The sequence below is a fragment of the Mustelus asterias genome, chromosome 22 (genome assembly GCF_964213995.1).
Source record: "Mustelus asterias chromosome 22, sMusAst1.hap1.1, whole genome shotgun sequence".
Lineage (NCBI taxonomy): Eukaryota > Metazoa > Chordata > Chondrichthyes > Carcharhiniformes > Triakidae > Mustelus > Mustelus asterias.
In genome coordinates, this window is record NC_135822.1 from 2,785,887 (window position 1) to 2,803,838 (window position 17,952).

The 17,952-nt window shown below is 45.4% G+C and overlaps 1 protein-coding gene and 1 long non-coding RNA gene across 2 annotated transcripts in view; both read right to left on the reverse strand.

Annotated features, from left to right (window-relative positions):
- LOC144509793 (coiled-coil domain-containing protein 27-like) overlaps positions 1-6,948 on the reverse strand; it is a 30,650-nt gene extending 23,702 nt beyond the window's left edge. The window contains exons 1-2 of the mRNA XM_078238581.1: positions 6,799-6,948; positions 4,396-4,557 (exon numbers count right to left, since the gene is read on the reverse strand). Coding sequence (XP_078094707.1) covers positions 4,396-4,557; positions 6,799-6,813 — 177 coding nt within the window. The 5' untranslated portion in view covers positions 6,814-6,948. The remainder of the gene's footprint in view (positions 1-4,395; positions 4,558-6,798) is intronic.
- Positions 6,949-7,848: 900 nt separating this feature from the next.
- On the reverse strand, positions 7,849-15,550 carry LOC144509681 (uncharacterized). The gene is made up of 3 exons (XR_013500518.1): positions 15,377-15,550; positions 8,029-8,077; positions 7,849-7,931 (listed from the first exon to the last, which is right to left on the reverse strand). It is a non-coding gene; the product is annotated as an uncharacterized LOC144509681 (long non-coding RNA).
- Positions 15,551-17,952: the final 2,402 nt, after the last annotated feature.

Here is a 17,952-nt window from a genome sequence, read left to right on the forward strand (position 1 = left end):
AACAAAACTCTGTCAAGTAATGGAAAATGATAATTAGCCAAACACGGCCTTCAGTAAGGTCAACGCTGACGTATGCAGGATAAGCGAGTGTATCGAAAACCTTGTTCCATAAACACGGCATTCCAGGTTAGGACAGCAGGATGAAAACAAAGAACAAGTTATCATGGTGATTACCAAATAGCAAGATATAGGGGCATATTATGTTAATGAACGATTGGTTTCCTACTGGATAAGAAAGGGCAAAAGGCTATGCTATGATTGGTGGATATATATATCAATGAAAGATGTGAAAAATCTCTTGTTCCTGATTTGCTGTAATTGACAATAACTGCTGAACTGTTTCTCTGTAACCTCAGAACCGCTCCGGCCATCCCATGTTGGCTGTGGAGAGTTCTCCTTGTGCACAAGTAATTAAAGACATTGCATTGGATGCATGGTGTCCAGCGCTGTTTGTGTAAGGAGTTGACTGAGTGCCTTTAGATTGCTGATACCCAAGAGAAACTCGAACAAATTCAACACAAATTAGGACAGGAACAATTTAAAAATAATCAGGCAAGGCTGATGTACCAATTGGAATCGAACTTCCTTCTTCTTTGCAAAAAAAATATTTTATGCACAAAATTTATAAAAGTGCATTAGGTAATAGTTCAGATTTGTATCAGACAGTATAAGACATGCCGAGATGCCTCACTCCACTTAAAATGACAAGTTATATTTACAATGTACATCTCATGTCAAACATTCTCTTGTGCATTAAGCTCGCACAGGTTTCAGCCCCACTGTGTGCCCAGGGATGAAAGGTCTCAAAGTGTGACATTTCCCCAGTGACACTTTGCAGTAACTGCTCCATGATCTAGTGTGTTCCTCAGTGCATAGTCCTGGAGCTTGGAATGTGCCAGTCTTCCAACATTCAGGGCAGAATTTTACAGTCCTTCTTCCTGCCAGCGAGATTTTTGGGTCCCACCAAAGTCAATGGACTTTTGAACGGCTCGCCACATTTTCCAGCCCCGTCCCCGCCACGAGAGGGCTGTAAAATCCCCCCTGTCACTGACAGCTCTTTGCTCTAGAAGACCAACAAGTTTGGAGCAGACCAAAGAGGAACTTGCACCAAGATTGAAATGTAATTTCCTGCTGCGATGGCAGAGTTCAGTATGTGGAGAAGGGTTATACGGCAGGAATTTGTACCACAACAGCTCTGCCGCTAAAACACTTTACAAAACCTAAGGTCAAATGGCGATCTTACACTCATCATTAAGACTTGTCAAAACTAACAAGCGTTGGAGTAGGATCAAACAGAGCGTCTGAATCATGAGTGCGATTATCCCTGTCAAGAGCTAACACCTTTGGGGAAGGGAAATGGAGGAAATTTGCTTGGTGTTTCCTACAATTCTACTGGCCATCTCTTGCCAAGCTTAAAAGAGAGAAGATCTTGCATTTGTGTGACATGTTTGCCAGATGTCACAATCCAAAAAGTATTCTTAAAGAGACTGTGCAGGAAGTTCAGTGGCTAACTTCAATTCTAGAATATCCAGCAACTGAGATAAATTAATAAATGGGGGGTGCAATGGCCATTATCGCTGGATTAATAAATCCAGAAACCCAGCTAAGGTTCTGGGGACCCGGGTTCGAATCCCGCCACGGTAGATGGTGGAATTCAATAAAAATATCTGGAATTAAGGATCTACTGATGACCATGAAACCATTGTCGATTGTCAGAAAAACACATCTGGGTCACTAATGTCCTTTAGGGAAGGAAGTCTGCTGTCCTCACCGGGTCTGGCTACATGTGACTCCAGACCCACAGCAATGTTGGTGACTCTCAACTGCACATGGGCAACTAGGGATGGGCAATAAATGCTGGCCAGTCAGTGACGTCCATGTCCCATGAATGAATAAAAAAAATCTATCTAAGACTCAAACCCTCAGTATTATTGTTAACTGGACTATTAATCGCGACTGACTCGGACACTAATCACAACAAAATGGTTACTTTTTCGACATTGATGCTATTTTGGATGCCGTCAGTTGCAAACTGGATGTATGAGCAGTCAAAATTTCTCGTACATTTGCCTAGGTGAAGATGGCAAGATGTATTCAGAGGTAACAGGAACAGGGGAAGCTCAACTCAAAAAATCAGAGCACAGCAGCTACTGAGACAATAGCAAGACCTGGAAAATGATTTGTTCCTGGAGTTAACAACAACTTGAATTTATATAGCACCTTTAACATTGCAAACTGCTTTACATTAATATGATCAAATACTGACACTGAGCCAGAGAATGAGATACTGGGAGGGAGCTGACCTAAAGTTTGGCAAAATGAGGTAGATTTATTCTCAGGTAATAAAGAGGGAGGGGGAGGTGTGTAGCAGGGGGTACAGAAACCCCTGCTTTTTGAAGACAATTAAAACAAAGTCAATTAGTTTAAAATAGGGACCACAGTGTGCCTTATATATAACAAGGGTATCACAATGTGCCTCACTTATATATATATTATACAAAGGCATTGTCTGTATAAGCACATATATAATCATTTTTAAACAAGTATTATAGATTTAAACTGTATTTTTGTTTTTTTTGTGAGCTTTGGCCAACAAGCAATTTACCCCTAGGCATTATGGGAAATAAGCTAAACTAGACAGACCACATTCTTTTGGAACAATGAAGCACAGAGTATATACCCTGTTATCGGGGCAGGCCAGGCAGCTACAAGCTACAAAGGTTCTTGAAATGAGTAGAAGGGTTCAATTCCAGCTGCAATGAATAGATGTATTTAGCCCCCACTGATAAAGGGGACAGAAAGGTCTCCCTTCCAGTTCCCAGGACTGCAAGTATTAGGAGCGATTCTTGAACCTACTGGATTTGTGTAGGTAAGGTCACTAGGCAACGGAGGGGGAGAACTTCTGGGTTTGATTGACCAATGAATTCCTAATTCTGCTCGAAGGTAGAATGCTATTGGCCTAAGTAAATTAGGTGCATTAATGTAATTGGATGTCCAGCTTGGATGACTGGTCTTGGATGACAAATCTTCCAAAACATATATCTGTTGTGCTCATGCGATGTAACGTCTGAGAGAGGTTGGATCTTCTGGCTGTCTCTCTCCAATATGTGTTGGTCAAATAAAGAACGTCTTTGACTGTACACTGTCTTTCACAAGTCTATGCGTCAGCTGAGATTGGCTGAATACCAGACCCCCCCCCCCCCCTCCCTCCAAAGAGGGAAACCCCAAGAAAATCCCATTCCAAGGTGAAAAGACAGTGAGATTTAAGGTGGGAATTCTAGAGTTTGGGCCAGGTGACATTGCTCCCAATGTGGGAAGAACGTAAAATTCTTCAAGTATTGCAGGGCTGGAGGAGGTTTACATGCAGTGATTTGAACAAGAGGGTGAGAATTTTAAATTGTAGGCATTAGAGAAACAGGAACTGATGTCAGCAAGCAGCGTGAGGGATGTGTGAGCAGTTAGAGTATGGGCAGCAGAGCTCTGGATACAATGTGGGAGGAGGGTATTTAGAACATCCTACAGGAGAGCAGAGAATTAGCTGAGGTGAAAAAGGCACAGGCAAGGGTTTTGGTCACAGACTGACTGATCCCCAAGGCACACACAGGGAATGTTATGGAGGTGGAAGTAAGTGACAGAGAGGATACGGGATCAGAGAATCAAGTTGACCAAATAGTGTGCTGAGGTTGCTGACTGCTTGTCATGGCTGGGGGGGAGAGAGGGAATCAGAGTTGAGGACACAGATTCTGGCAGCAGCTGAGGTGGACAACTTCAGTCTTCCCAATGGACAAAATTGTGGCTCATTTAGGATTGGATGTCTGGCAAACACATTAGCAAGCTGGAGCCATGGAGGGATTGAGAGACATGGTGGAGAGATAGAGGTGGCTCATGGTCACGATCTATTGATTTACAAGCTTTCTCTGTCAAATGGCAGATATGGCATGTGCTTCTATCTGTTTCTGTAGGTCATTAGCCTGTCACCACCAGAGGCTATCGCTTGAGGGGCAACAATCTGCATTGAACATGGCTGAACAGGAGACCCTCCTACTCTTACCGTCTGTCACGGTCATCAACCTGATTGGTCACATTATAAATACACCTTGCGTGGCCATCACGTCCTGCAGTGGGACTGGAGGCAGGATCGCTGCCCACACGACCCTCCGTGATCTAACATGTTTCCAACAAGCCTAGTTCAGAAACTTTTCTCCGTTAGTTAAAGAAGTTTAGTTACAACCCTGTGAAAAGATGGAGAGAGTGAAGTTGTTCTAGAGTTGACAAGAACAATTTATTTTAGTGTCAGTTATCTCTGCTTGTGGCACTGGTGGACAAGGCATTTGCTATTAATATTTGGGAGCAAACGCTTTAGTTTTAGGTCTTGTTGCGATTTCAGTTTCTCACCTGTGTTTTTATCGTGTTGCTGTCACTGGTTTTATTCAGTTCTTGTGTTAATTTGGTGACTTGGTCTTCCAGACTTGCAATTATCCCGTCCTTTCTTTTGGATTCAGCTTCAAACTCTGAGAGAATCTTCACTTTATCTTCCAAAATCAAGACACATTTCTCCTGTTTCCACAAAAAGAAGCAGATTATGTTGGTGGTGAGGGAGTCCAGTGTGGAAATTAAGTTGTAATTCCAGCTATGGCCAAGTATTTAATTCACTTTGTTCTGCAAGATTAAGGATGCTCACTTCAAATAAAGCACCATGGGGTTGCTGGGACTTGTGAAACTATAGTTAAAAACTGCAGATGCGGATGTGGAAATTAAGTTACAACAACAGGCAACTCTGTCAACAAAAATGGAAACAAGACCTCATTGAGGTCAGCGGTTGCGCATTCAGGAAAGAGACTAATCAAACCTTGTGTCAGTTTCATAAACACTGCATTCCCAGCCTTGGCCACAGGATGGGCCAAATGCGGGCAATTGGGATTAGCTTAGGGGTTTTAAAAAAAAAAGGGAGGCATGGACAAGTTGGGCCGAAGGGCCTGTTTCCATGCTGTAAACCTCTATGACTCTAAGACAAGTTACCATGACAAATACCAAAGAATAAGATATGTTGACATATTACGCTAATGAAGGAGACAGTTTTCTATTGGATAAGAAAGGGAAAAACACTATGCTATGATTGGTGGACTATCGGTGGCACAGTGGTTAGCATTGCTGCCTCACAGCACCAGGGACCCGGGTTCGATTCCCGGCTTGGGTCACTGTCTGTGCGGAGTCTGCACTTTCTCCCCGTGTCTGCGTGGGTTTCCTCCGGGTGCTCCGGTTTCCTCCCACATTCCTGGTGGTTAGGTGCATTGGCCATGCTAAATTCTCCCTCAGTGTACCCGAACAGGCGCTGGAGTGTGGCAACCAGGGAGTTTTCACAGTAACTTCATTGCAGTGTTAATGTAAGCCTTACTTGTGACTAATAAACCTAAACTTAATGTATGCAAATGAAGGATGAGAAAGTTGCTGCTTTCTCATTCGTTGTAATTAACTATAACCGCTAATTATCTGTATGAACCAACAGAACACCAGAGTGAAATTCACTGTGTCTGCTCTCCTTGCTAGCAAGTAATAAAAGCTTAAAAGATTTGAGTACTCACCGTGCATCGTCTGGTTAATCCTCAACACCAGCAGACATCTGGACAGGAAGTTGAGGCTTAATTCCACAGCATTCCTCACCCAGGGTCAGACTGGCTGACAGGCCGGGCCTCTGGGATTCTGATGCCCATTACTAAACCTGCAGAGCGGTTAAATCCGAGGTCGGTGCCCCATTGACATGTTTCAATCAGCGCTGTATTCTGGTTGGCTGTTGCAGTCCAGGGAGTTAACTGAATTCTCCAGGTGAGTTGAGGACAGCTATTCAGTTGTACTGTTCAATATTTAACTCACACTCAGGGGTTTATTGGACACCCTTCCCACGCCTCAATCAAACTTAGCTTGGAGCTGATTTACTCACATGCTAGGGACTCTTCTCATTAACCTTCAAACTGCACTCAATCCTACATACTCGCCCACGTTCAAATTCTACCCATTGGCTGTCTTTCTCCCTCTAATTATCGAACAGTTTCTCGCTCTCTCACAGGGTTTCACATTTTTTACCGTCACCGGAAAACTCCCCGTTAACTTCAATGTATCACCTAGGCTGGCCCTCCTCTTTGTACTCTTTTTAATTAAAACATCTCGCAGGAATTGGCACAGTGGTTATCACTGCTGTCTCACAGCGCCAGAGACCTGGGTCTGATTCCGGCCTCGGCTAATTGTCTGTGTGGAGTTTGCACGTTCTCCCCGTGTCTGCATGGGTTTCCTCCGGGTGCTCTGGTTTCCTCCCACACTCCAAAGGTGTGCGGGGTTAGGGGTATTGGCCATGCTAAATTGACCCTTAGTGTCAGGGGGGGTTAACGGGGTAAATATGTGGGGTTATGTGGATTGGGCCTGGGTGGGATTATGGTCGGTGCAGACTCGATGGGCCAAATGGCCTCCTTCTGCCCATTAGGGATTCTATGATTCTACGAATAGTTTGGAAATGGAATTTAGCGTTCTGTTTAATAATCACGTTATAATTTCAGCTCGGTGTAATTTGAATGGGGATAATGGGATATGAGGTTACAGCAGTTCGATGGCATGTCGCTCACCTGTTCTGTATCAATACCGACTGTACCCAGGATGAAAATGTAAACCACTAATCTCCTGTAAGTACCTACAAAGATTGTAAACACCAATACCGATTCTTCTCTCTTTCCCAACTCTGGATGAACCTGGACTTAATACAGTGAACACTCTACAAATGTTGACGATTACATCCTGGTTACTTTGTACCTTTTCGTGCAGCATGGCAACATACCAAGGGACGCCATCGTTGGTAGCGCTGTATTCTGCTTGGTTGTTGCAGTCCAGGCAGTCAATTGAATTCTCCAGGTGAGCTGCGGATGGGTAGTCAATTGTACTTCTGAAGACGGATGAATGGGCTGCAACCGAGGAGAGAAAATTTCAAGAATCAATGAAAATTAGTCAGTATCTCTGGAAAATGATACATTACCGTGTTCAGGTATTTCAGATTGTCACACTTCCTCCCGTACAAGACCCACACAAGACTCCAGATGGTGTTCACATTTTCATCTTGAAGAAATGCAATGTCACATTTTCTAATTCTTATTTTTCATTTGTGCCAAGACCAAACAGAACTCCTTTGAGCATCTTGTCACTGTAATTCACTTCATTTTGTGTCATCAAGAGCGAGCTTCTCACATTAAAGCTGCCCTTCTGTTTCTGAATCAGATGAATTACTTATTACAGGAATGATGTCAAGACCTTAGATAGGGCACCAAGGATGTCGATCAAGATGTTACAAGGGATGAGAGACTTCAGATATGAGGAGAAGCTGGAAAAGTTTGGAGTGTTTTCCTCCGATTAGAGATGTGTAGGGGGGATTCTAATCAAGGGTTTCAACACATTGGGAGATTTCAATAGAGTTTTTAAGGGAAAACAAATCTCTGTGGTTAATAACCAAAGTCAAGTATTCAAAACTGGCGAATGGGATGGAGGGGCAATAAAGCCAAATATTTTCACTCAGGGAATTCCTGAATCTGATGTGTGATTGGTTACAGACAGAGAGCAGAGCTTTTCATCCCAGTATTTTGGACGGATGTATTTTAAACTCAGTACCCAGCATGCTGATCCAGAGTATCAGACAATCTGTTCTCTCATAAAACCATCAGACCATAAGACATAGGAGCAGAATTTGGCTACTCGGCCCATTGAGTTTGCTCTGCCATTCAATCATGGCTGATATTTTTCTCATCCCCATCTCGTACAGGATTACAAATCCTCAAAGCTTTGCTCTCTGTCTGTCATCTTGAGATGATGGTTTGCACCTTGATGGTCAACCCCATTAACCGTCATCTGATCTGGCTCGGAAACCCAGACTGGCGAGGCAATCTTTGTCGTCTTTTCTGCAGGTGAAGACAGCGAGTTGAGAAGGTTTTGTTTCTGGTACACTAAATACATACATTGTATCATCCAACAGAAAAATCTTTCCAGGGATCTTACCATTTGTGTTTCTGCTATTGATTACAGATGCCTTGTTTGTGCTGAGATTCTGTGTTAAAAAGCAAAAAACAGAACTTCCTTACTTTGATGAATCTATTTTCACTGCTCAAGAAATCTAGGTTGTATGCACACGATTAGAATAAACTTAAAAGTTATGTTTATTAATGGTGAGTGACAAAAACTAATAATATTTCATAGAATCATAGAATCCCTACAGGGCAGAAGAGGCCATTCAGCCCATTGAGTCAGCACCGACTCTCTGACAGAGTAACTTACCCAGACCCTCCTCCCGTAAGCCCACACATTTACCATGGCCAATCCATCTAACCTACACATCTTTGGACTTGGAAACTGGAGCACCTAGAGGAAACCCACGCAGACATGGGGAGAATGTGCAAACTCCGCACAGTCACCCAAGGCTGGAATTGAACCTGATCTCTGGCACTGTTAGGCAGCAGTGCTAACCACTGTGCTACCATGTCACCTATTCATGAGATTTGATTCCACACAATGACCTAGTTAAACCTCAGAGTAACCAAGCAAAAATTGGGAACTGTAGCAATGGGATAGATCATTAGGCAGAACCATACGGCCTCTCATTGAACAATTATCCCCACCTAACCATCTCCTTGCGAAATCTTACAATAATTTCTTTTGTCACAAACTGTCTTCATTAATTCCAGTGGTGTCCGATCCTTGCTGGTCTGAAATTCCATAGAACAAAAGAACAAAGAACAAAGAACAGTACAGCGCAGGAAACAGGCCCTTCGGCCCTCCAAGTCTGTGCCGCTCATTGGTCAAACTAGACCATTCGTTTGTATCCCTCCATTCCCAGACTGCTCATGTGACTATCCAGGTAAGTCTTAAACGATGCCAGCGTGTCTGCCTCCACCACCCTACTTGGCAGCGCATTCCAGGCCCCCACCACTCTCTGTGTAAAAAATGTCCCTCTGATATCTGAGTTATACCTCGCCCCTCTCACCTTGAGCCCGTGACCCCTCATGATCGTCACCTCCGACCTGGGAAAAAGCTTCCCACTGTTCACCCTATCTATACCCTTCATAATTTTGTACACCTCTATCAGGTCTCCCCTCATTCTCCGTCTTTCCAGGGAGAACAAGCCCAGTTTACCCAATCTCTCCTCATAGCTAAGACCCTCCATACCAGGCGACATCTTGGCAAACCTTCTCTGCACTCTCTCTAAAGCCTCTACGTCCTTCTGGTAGTGCGGCCACCAGAACTGGATGCAATACTCCAAATGTGGCCTAACCAGCGTTCTATACAGCTGCAACATCAGACTCCAGCTTTTATACTCTATACCCCGTCCTATAAAGGCAAGCATACCATATGCCTTCTTCACCACCTTCTCCACCTGTGCTGCCACCTTCAAGGATTTGTGGACTTGCACACCTAGGTCCCTCTGTGTTTCTATACTATATTGTATAACTCCCCCTACATTAGTTCTTCCAAAATGCATCACTTCGCATTTATCTGGATTAAATTCCATCTGCCATTTCTCCGCCCAATTTTCCAGCCTATCTATATCCTGCTGTATTGTCCGACAATGTTCATCGCTATCCGCAAGTCCAGCCATCTTCATGTCATCCGCAAACTTGCTGATAACACCAGTTACACCTTCTTCCAAATCATTTATATATATCACAAATAGCAGAGGTCCCAGTACAGAGCCCTACGGAACACCACTGGTCACAGACCTCCATCCGGAAAAAGACCCTTTGACTGCTACCCGAAGTCTCCTGTGGCCAAGCCAGTTTTCTACCCATCTAGCCACCTCTCCTTGTATCCCATGAGCCTTAACCTTCTTAACCAACCTGCCATGAGGGACTTTGTCAAATGCCTTACTGAAATCCATATAGACGACATCCAGGGCCCTTCCTTCATCAACCGTTTTTGTCACTTCCTCAAAAAACTCCACCAAATTTGTAAGGCACGACCTCCCTCTTACAAAACCATGCTGTCTGTCATTAATGAGATTGTTCCGTTCTAAATGCACATACATCCTGTCTCTAAGAATCTAAAAAGTATAAATTAGGGAAATATTTTTTCCTATACAGCAAATTAGGATGGAAACAAATTCTGTGGGTATTGCAATCTAAAAATCCATTAATGTGTTTGAATTAAAACTGAAAATGCCGGATAAACTCAGCAGGTCTGGCAGCATCTGTGGAGAAAAACAGAATTTCAACAGAGCTGGAACAGCCATACGGACTCGAGACGCTAACTCTTGTTTCTCTGCACAGATCATAGAATCATAGAATCCTACAGTGCAGAAAGAGGCCATTCGGCCCATCGAGTCTGCACCGACCACAATCCCACCCAGGCCCTACCCCCATATCCCTACATATTTACCCACTAATCCCTCTAACCTACGCATCTCAGGACACTAAGGGGCAATTTTAGCATGGCCAATCAACCTAACCCGCACATCTTTGGACTGTGGGAGGAAACCGGAGCACCCGGAGGAAACCCATGCAGACACAAGGAGAATGTGCAAACTCCACACAGACAGTGACCCAAGCCAGGAATCGAACCCAGGTCCCTAGAGCTGTGAAGCAGCAGTGCTAACCACTGTGCTACCGTGCCGCCCAAGATGCCAGACCTGCCGAGTTTATCCAGCATTTTCTACCTTTATCTCCGATTTCCAGCATCCGCAGTATTTTCCCTTCATCCCTGAATCACTCCATGTTTCCCATGAACAGCTCCTTCTCGCGACTGGCTCACTGAGTCTGCAGCTGCTTAAGAATTGCACTTGCAAATTAGAGTCCGTGACACTGCACCTTCAACCTCCTGCTTTTCTGAATCTTTTACCCTCAGGTAAAAGAGGGAAAATGTAGAGCCATCAAAAAATTACAACACAGGAGGACATTCGGCCCATCTTGTCCATGCCAGCCCAAAGACACCCAGGTGCTCTTTATAATTCCACCTTCCTGCACCCGGCCCATTGCCCTGTAGCTTACAGCACTTAAGGTGCAGATCCAGGTACTTTTTAAAAGAGTTTCAGGTCTCTGTCTCCACCACCAACTCAGGCAGCGAATTCCAGACACCCACCATCCTCTGCATAATAAAATTCTCCCTCACGTCCCCTCTACAATTCCTGCCACTTATCTTGAATCTATGCCTGAGTTCAAGAATTCTCCACCAAGGGAAACAATTTTATCCTATCCACTCTATCCCTTCCCCTCATAATTTTGTACACCTCCATCAAGCCTTCTTTGTTGGACAGGAATGTCCAACATTGGACAGGAGAAGACTAACTGATCCCTCACACCTAATCCATGCTGCCATGGTACACACTACGACCCTGTAGGCCGACATCCCGACCTCCACCAACCAGCCATGCAATTGTGAAAGTAAAATACCGCAGATGCTGGAGCTCTGAAATAAACACAAAAAAGTGCTGGAAATACTCAACAGCTGTGGGAAGAAAGTTAATGTTTCTGAGGAAAGGTCGATGACCTGAAACGTTAACTCTGTTTCTCTCTCCACAGATGCTGTCTGGCCTGCTGAGTATTTCCAATATTTTCTGTTTTCTATTTGAGCTTTGAAGAGGCTAAAACAGTGAACAAAACCCTTGAACAAATCGGAGGGTCGGGGGGAACGACTCTGGAACAAAGAAGGCTGAGGGGTGACTTGACTGAGGTGTACAAAATTATGAGGGGAAGGGATAAAGTGGACAGGGTAAAGTTGTTTCCCTTGGTGCAGAATTCTAGAACCGGGGCATAGATTCAAGATTAGTGACAGTAGGTGTAGAGGGGACGTGAAGAACTTTTTTTACGCAGAGGGTGGTGGGTGTCTGGAATTCACTGCCTGAGTTGGTGGTGGAGACAGAGACTCTAAACTCTTTCAAGAAGTACCTGGATCTGCACCTTAGGTGCTGTAAGCTACAGGGCTGTGGGCTGGGTGCAGGAAGGTGGAATTAGAAAGGACACCTCGGTGTTCTTGGGCTGGTATGGAAAAGATGGACCAAATGTCCTCCTTCTGTGCTGTAACTTTTCAATGGTTCTATATTTTCCCTCTTTTACCTGAAGATGGTAGAGTAGACCAAGTTAATTACCCCCAATGACTTCTCTGCTCGCCACCTCCAACCCAAGGCTCCACCACCTGTTGACAGTGGGGATGAGAATCATGATGGTGCTTTACCACTCACTGAATAAGTTTCTTGTGCAGCAGTGTAATGAGCCAAGGATGGAATTAAGGTCTGTGTCTGAATCAGCATCAGAGGTGTAATGGAATCAGTTTGTTAAAGTGGAGAAGGAGGTTTGTAAGGAGGGAAAGGTGAAAAGCTCCTCACTGTGGTGGGTGAAGAGTACCCTGGTACTCTGAACCACAAGGAAGTAAAGTGGTTGGTATGGAGCCTTGCCTGTCTTGGTCACAGGTCATTGAACTTCTTATGACACTGCTGTGAGGTCAGGGTCAATATCAGCTCCACAAGGCCTGGGACCTGGAGTATTGTGTGCAGTTTTGATGTCCTTATCTGAGGAAGGATGTTCTTGAATTAGAGGGAGTACAGCGAAGGTTTACCAGGCTGATTCCTGGGATGGCAGGTTGTTTTATGAGAGATTAAGTCATTTAGGATTATATTCATTGGACTTTAGAAAAGTGAGAAGGGATCTTATAGAAACTTATAAAATTCTAACAGGGTTAGATAGGGTAGATTCAGAAAGAATGTTCCCAATGGTGAGGGAGTTCAGAACTAGGGGTCATAGTATGTGGAGAAGGGGTAAATCTTTTAGACCTGAGGTGAGGAGAAATTTCTTCACCCAGAGGGTGGTGAATGTGTGGAATTCACTCCCACAGAATGTCATTGAGGCCAAAACGTTGCCTGATTTCAAGAAGAAATCAGATATAGCTCTTGGGGCTAAAGGGATCAAGGGATATGGGGGGTAGGGGGGATCAGGATATTGAATTCGATGATCACCCATGATCATCTTGAATGGTGGAGCAGGCTCGAAGGGCTGAATAGCCTAGAACAAAGAACAAAGAACAATACAGCACAGGAACAGGCCCTTCGGCCCTCCAAGCCCGCGCCGCTCCCCGGTCCAGGATTGAATCCTGAATCCAGGATCCCCGCCCAATTTTCCAGCCTATCTACATACCAATATCCTATCCACCGAGCTGTCCCTCACAGCTACGATGCTTTGTTCATTACAACCTATTAACTTACCCCCACCCCCCCATTCCAGACCATGTGATCTCCAGGGAGAGGCGAAAACCCAGAGTGAAAAACCCCAGGGCCAATATGGGGAAAAAAAAATCTGGGAAATTCCTCTCCGACCCCCTGAGGCGATCGAAACGAGTCCAGGAGATCACAATGGCCCCGATCGGAAAATGCTTCCCAACCCTAGTCATTTCCACTTCCACGAACACCATATGAATTCCCTGCCCCCGAGACAGGTTCCCAACTATCCGCAGTCTCACTCTGTACTGGCACCAGCAAGATGATCGTAGAATGAAGCCTTGAAACGAGAAACAAGGAACAATTAGCCCGCGCCGCTCCCTGGTCCAAACTAGACCACTCTTTTGTATCCCTCCATTCCCACTCCGTTCATATAGCTGTCTAGATAAGTCTTAAACGTTCCCAGTGTGTCCGCCTCCACCACCTTGCCCGGCAACACATTCCTACTTCTGCTTCTAATTTCTATGTTTCTACGAAACCTATAGTTGAGGTTTCCTCACACACACAGAACCAGAGTTTTTCTCTCTTGTTCAATGTCGACACGCAGAGTTTGGAGGGAGGTCCTATGACCTTTCTTCATCACCCTTGTCCTCCTTTTAGCTGCCAAATCATCGAATGGCAGATATTCTTGAAGCGCAAGACAAAAACATTCACCTGACAGAGTAACAGTGTGAATTCTAATTTGACAAGGAAGTATACAATGAAAAGTTTGACACTGGGAAGTTCTGTGGAACAAAGGGACCTTGGCATCTTTGTCCACAGATCTCTGAAGGCGGAAAGGCAGGTTAATAGGGTGGTGAAAAAGGCATATGGCACACTCGCCTTTATCAATCGGGGTATAGATTACAAAAGCAGAGAGGTCATGTTGGAGTTGTATAGAACTTTGGTGAGGCCACAGCTGGAGCACTGTGTGCAGTTCTGGTCGCCACATCATAGGAAGGATGTGATTGCACTGGAGGGGGGTGCAGAGGAGATTCACCAGGATGCTGCCTGGGACGGAATATTTAAATTATGAAGAGAGGTTGGGTAGGCTTGGGTTGTTTTCGTTGGAGCAGAGAAGACTGAGGGGCAACCTGATTGAGGTGAACAAGATTATGAGGGACATGGACAGGGTGGATAAGGAGCAACTGTTCCCCTTAGTTGAAAGGTCAGTTATGAGGAGACGCAAGTTAAAAGTGAGGGATGGGAGGTTTAGGGGGGATTTGAGGAAAAATGTTTTTACTCAGAGGGTGGTGGCGGTCTGGAATGCGCTGCCTGGGAGGGTGGTGGAGGCGGGATGCCTCACATCCTTTAAAAAGTACCTGGATGAGTACTTGGCACATCATAACATTCAGGGCTATGGGCCAAGTGCTGGCAAGTGGGATTAGGTGGGCAGGTCAGGGCATTTCATGCATCGGTACAGACTCGATGGGCTGAAGGGCCTCTTCTGCACTGTAGTATTCTGTGATTCTGTAACGGACCGAGTGATCAGAAACACTTTCTCATTTCGTGTGCATCATTCAGGCAGACTCAGAGGCTGCCTTCGAATTTCTGAGCGTCCTTAGTAAGTTAGTCTCATCCTATACTGGATTCCTTCCTGAGATTCTCTAGTATCCCGCAGGTTCAGCAGCAGGAACCACACATTGCTGTCAACCCAGTGTGGCTCACCAGGTGGCATCTTGGGCCATTCTATCCAATTGCTTTCCTCACTCCTAATCTTAAAAATATCAACTGACCCCCTCTCTCCTCCACTTGGTAGCCGACCCCAGTACTAATGTGAACAACCTGCCAGGGTGAGATAACTCGATTCTCAGTGCGGCGATTGACTTTGAAAATAAATTTAACATTTAACCTTCTCCAAGGCAACTAGGGATGGGCAATAAATGCTGGTCAGCCAGCGATGCCCGTGTCCCACAAATGAATTTTTAAAAAAATCAATAGTAACAAAATACAGTTTATTTCTTTACAGGAATGAAATTAACTAACACTGGCCCGGCTTTGATTTCACGCCCAAACATATCCTTGCCAAATTCTAGTAAGTGTAAAACCCGTTGCAATGATTTAACATTTGCATCAACAAGGCAGAAATCAGGAAGAATAGACAAATGATTTACCATTGTTAAATTCAGAGCAACATGGAATGATTGAGAAAAGCTGCTATCATAAACAAACCTTTCTTGGGGAACAGTTGGCATCTTTCTTTGTCGGGTCTTCATTTATACATTTATATTTGGAAGCGTCTGACTGCGTCTGGTGGTCACTTCTGTGAAAAACAGTAAAACCCCGCATCTTCAGGCTGACCTGTTCACTGGTCTTTCTTGTTGTGTGACTGTACAGCCTCAGACCTACCACTGGACACAAATGAAGGTCTGTCGTTGTAAATGCAGAGACAAATTATTTATTGCATCAACAAGCTGCTCGATTTACAAAGTCAGTCAATAATTTAGCGATAGAGTCCCTGTATTGAGGATTGGGACTGAGTGCACTGTGCTCCAATTGTTTTCCAAAGAACGGTGAAGTTGTGGCAATTTAAGATCATGTCAGGGTAAACACCGTAAGGAGTCTAACAACACCAGGTTAAAGTCCAACAGGTTTATTTGGTAGCAAACGCCACTAGCTTTCGGAGTGCTGCTCCTTCTTTACAGCTGCCTGAAGGAGCAGTGCTCCGAAAGCTAGTGGCATTTGCTACCAAATAAACCTGTTGGACTTTAACCTGGTGTTGTTAGACTCCTTACTGTGTTCACCCCAGTCCAACGCCGGCATCTCCACATCAGGGTAAACACCAGCAGAGACCAATGGGTGGAATGGTCTGTTCCTGTGCTGTTTGTAATTCCAAATAACTCGATGCACTTTAGAAGGATGAGGGGGGATCTCATTGAATCTTACAGAATACTGAAAGGCCTGGATAGAGTGGAGGCGAGGAAGATGTTTCCATTAGTCGGAGAGACTCGGATCCGAGGGCTCAGCCTCAGAGTTAAGGGTCGACCCTTTAGAACTGAGATGAGGAGGAATTTCTTCAGCCAGAGGGTGGTGAATCTGTGGAATTCATTGCCTCTGAAGGCTGTGGAGGGCAGGTCATTGAGTGTATTTAAGACAAAGATAGATAGGTTCTTAGAATCCCTACAGTGCAGAAGCAGGCCATTCGGCCCAATGAGCCCGCGCCAACAACAATCCCACCCAGCCCCCATCCCTGTGACAACTCATATTTATCCTGCTAGTCCCCCTGACACTAAGGGGCAATTTAGCATGGCCAATCCACCTAACCTTGCACATCTTTGGACTTGATTGGCAAGGGGATCAAAGGTTACAGGGAGAAGGCAGGAGAATGGGGTTGAGAAACTTATCAGCCATGATTAAATGGTGGAGCAGACTCCATGGGCCAAATGGCCTAATCTTCTGGTCTTATGGTCTATACCAACATTTCAAAGGTGACAAAGCATTTGCCTCCAACAAAATTGGACAAAGAACCTTCATAACGCCAGTTCTCTGGAAGCAAAGCCAAGGGGACAGCCCCCACCAAGGGGTAACCCAATCCAGATGGCAATCTCAATGATGGTTAATACTGTAGCGTGAGAACTGGGAGGTTCCCCAGAGATCCTGCAGAAATCCGCAATGAAATGGTTACAGCTGCTGGCACACACTGACACACTTCAGCTGCGGGGAGATTTCCCCCTCTGACCCTATTGTTTTATCCCCATCACCCCCCCAGACAGAATAACCTCTGAGGTTAATATTCTACAAGTTTAAATGTGTTACAATAAATATCGCATCTACTTTCACATCCTGTGGGGTGATTCATGTGCTCGGACGCTGCATCAAAGAAGTGGATAAACCACATTAATGGGAATAAAATTAAAATGTTACCTATCTAAAAATGTCGATGAGGATTTTTGCTTCCAAATTTGGAAGAGTTTTTAAAGCAGAGCCTCCCCCTCCTCCCCCAGTGTGCGCCCCTGTCTCATCTAAAATACCGGCTCCCTGCTGTCCGGAGGCTCAAGTCGATGGGCTGAATGGCCTCTGCTGCTTTCTAACTCACAGATTGGAGAGTGGCTGAGGGGAGGGATTGACAGTTGGAGCTGCACCGAGTTCCTGCAGCCCCCCCCCCCGGGCGGCTCCGGAATTGACAAGTCGCTGCTGAGCCTCAGCGACACAAAGGGGAAGGAACTGAGGCCAACGCGTTGCTCAGCAACGCGGGCAGCTCATGAAAGGGAGCTCTGTGCGCCTGCGCTCTTCCTTTACCCACCCAGTCTGCCTTTCCCTCCAGATCCTATTAAAGCCCCCCCCACACACACACACCTCCTCCCCACCCCCTCCAGACCTCCTCTCTACCCCCCCCCCCCCCCCACCCCACACCTCTTCTCACCCCCTCTCACCCCCTCCCCCAAAGATTCTCAAAGGCAGGAACTTCTGCAACAGCCACCCACCCCCCCCCCCCCCCCACCGAACCTAGAGCTCACCCCAAGACCCAGAGCTCCCATTCAGAGGCGCCTGGCTAGCCTGGGAAAAGACACACACACACAGTGCCCACACTGGATGCCCCTTGCAATGCACTGACTGAAAGCATTCTCATCTCCTTCTGTTTTTGCTGGGAGTCGGTGAGTTCCTCTTGACATCTCTGAGTTTGATTGCATCCCATATTTCTTCATTGTTGTACAGTGGGGTATGCCTGGTGCCTTTGGGATGGTACAGCTTGGCTGGTTCTTGTTTGGTAACATTAGGGCAACTCAGCGCCAACACTGCAGATCCAT